Source organism: Somniosus microcephalus, chromosome 1 (genome assembly GCF_052327205.1).
Source record: "Somniosus microcephalus isolate GS21.2 chromosome 1, FLI_Smic_1.0, whole genome shotgun sequence".
Classification (NCBI taxonomy): Eukaryota; Metazoa; Chordata; class Chondrichthyes; order Squaliformes; family Somniosidae; genus Somniosus; species Somniosus microcephalus.
Window position 1 is genome coordinate 258,780,083 of NC_140987.1, and position 2,197 is coordinate 258,782,279.

Genomic DNA, 2,197 nt, shown 5'->3' on the forward strand with positions numbered 1-2,197 from the left:
ACTGCATTGAGTGAGAGAACTCCCTTTCAATAAATGCAATCAATGTATAAATAGGAGGACGTCACGGGTATTAATGGTGACACTAAAGACAGCGGGACAGGTGGCCAACTTCTCCATAAATCGGAATTCATTAAAATCTGTGAAAGCAATCTCCAGCGAGGTGAAATACAGACTGTGTTGCATGAATGGATATATACGCAGTTCTCGGTGTTTAACCAGAGTTCAATGTAAAAGGATATCTGATTAAGGAGAGCTGGATGATAAGATGATCCTCTTCGCTTGCCACTACAGTTTCTCGCTGATTAACATACACAGCCACCAGGCTCACTGATGCCCCAGTCAGTATGGGAAGGGTTTCCAATTACTCTTGGCTCTTCTCGAGTTTCTGCTCATTTTATTCTCCCTCCATCTCTCTTACTCCGATGAGACCCAATGACTGAAGAGCTAAGTCTGTTTGCTCAGTCACTGACACACTCCCAGATCATCAGACTGGATACCAAGGCTGGCTGAAGCTGGAGCCCAGGGTGGATAATCTCCTCTTATCAGAAAGAAGACAAAAAAAGAGGCAATTGGGGGGAATACCCCAGAAAAGGACTGTCTATCCCACCAAACTCGGTGACAATAAAGTCTTCTGGGTTTTAAGCCACCTGGATTGTTAATTGCCAAACCCAGTGCTTCACAATGAGACCTGACAACATCAACCCTAGGACAGGGCTAGTGGTGGCCCTGGTCAGTGTCTTCCTAGTGTTTGGGTTTATGTTCACCGTGTCTGGAGTTAGAGGGGAGACTCTGGGGGATGTTCCTCTCATTGCCATCGGGCCTGCCATCTTCTTACCAGGGCTGGCTGCCATCTTTCTGGCAAAGAAGACGGACGGATGCTCCAAGTGGCCCGCCTGCTGCGGTTCCACCACCAAAGGAGATGCCGAGGACCAGCTCTTGGCTGACCAAAGCGTCGGAGGGAGCTGGCAGGATGTTTCCAAGAACTCCACCCGGACCCAGACCCCCGAGGTCGAGGAGGGAGGATTCGCCGTGGAATCCAAGAGCCTGATCAGGAAGAGCGACCAAGAAACGGCCAGGAGATACCTGGAGACTTACTACCCGTCCGGTGTCTTCAACTACTGCGTGTTCGATCGCCTCTGCTCCAACCGGGATAGCGCCTTCTACACCAGCGTCTACTCCACCCGGGACAGCGTGGTCTACTCTCCCCGGGACAGTGTGCCCTACGGGAGGTATTACTGCTGTTACCCCAGCCCGGGGGAAGCCCAACACGTTAGACTTTGCTGGGACTACGAGACAGTCGTGTGAGCGGACTTGGAGATATTGGAGAAATGGATGGGCGGGCAAACTTGAACCCGAAGTGCAGCCGCCGCAGCCGAATAGCAGCTCCTCTCAAACAAGTTCCAATGTTTAGCCTTCATCTTTGGGTGGTTTTATCAACAAACCGAAACCTGGATTTTGGCGTATAGCAATTAGATGCGTGTATTGTAGATTATATTTAAATTGGCACGAAGACAATTGGGTTTGAAGTGTTATTAAATCTTAAGATAACTATAATGTGCAAACTGTTACATTGGGCAAGTACCTCTGATTTGTTCAGCAGACTCTTTGCATTGTTTTATGCAGCGATTAATTCCCCATCCGTGCCTAGACTTTAGACTAGAATCTGATTTGTGCTCGTTACATGTACACAGGAACTTTGCCTGAAGTATGTTAGAAGGAGCGAGGTTTTTGTAAATCCGCATCCAGGGTGCAGTTTACAATGACCCAAAACATAAAAACATTCATTTTTTTATTTACCTAATTGTTATCGTTTTTCTCTCGCTCTCTATGTTAATTGCGGGAGACCATGAAGGGTTTCAATTTGTGAATGGAAAAGTGAGTCTTTTTAGTTTTACTCGCTTTTTTCATTTAAAGGGAAGCTTAAGAGGGGGTGGATGGCTAAACTTGTTGGGCAGGAAAGGCCGGTGATCGTGTTTGTTACAATATCACGTTCAATGATGTTCTTCGGTGTGATTTATATCTTCTTCTTAGGCAGTCCGAGGATGACTTGCTTCCACACTAAAAATGAGTTCTCAGGTGACTGATGAGTTCAATCCTGAACCTACAGTCTCTGTCACAGGTGGGACAGACGGTGGTTGAAGGGGTGGGTGGGTGGGGTGCTTGGGTTGACGTGCGCTTCTTCCGCTGTTTGCGCTTG

The 2,197-nt window shown here is 47.6% G+C and overlaps 1 protein-coding gene across 1 annotated transcript; it reads left to right on the forward strand.

The window, feature by feature from the left end:
- Window positions 1-288: 288 nt before the first annotated feature.
- LOC147124760 (transmembrane protein 215-like) lies at window positions 289-1,796 on the forward strand. The gene has a single exon (XM_085992801.1). The coding sequence runs from the start codon at window positions 682-684 to the stop codon at window positions 1,303-1,305; it is 624 nt and encodes a 207-aa protein (XP_085848927.1). The 5' UTR covers window positions 289-681; the 3' UTR covers window positions 1,306-1,796.
- The last annotated feature ends 401 nt before the right edge of the window (window positions 1,797-2,197 follow it).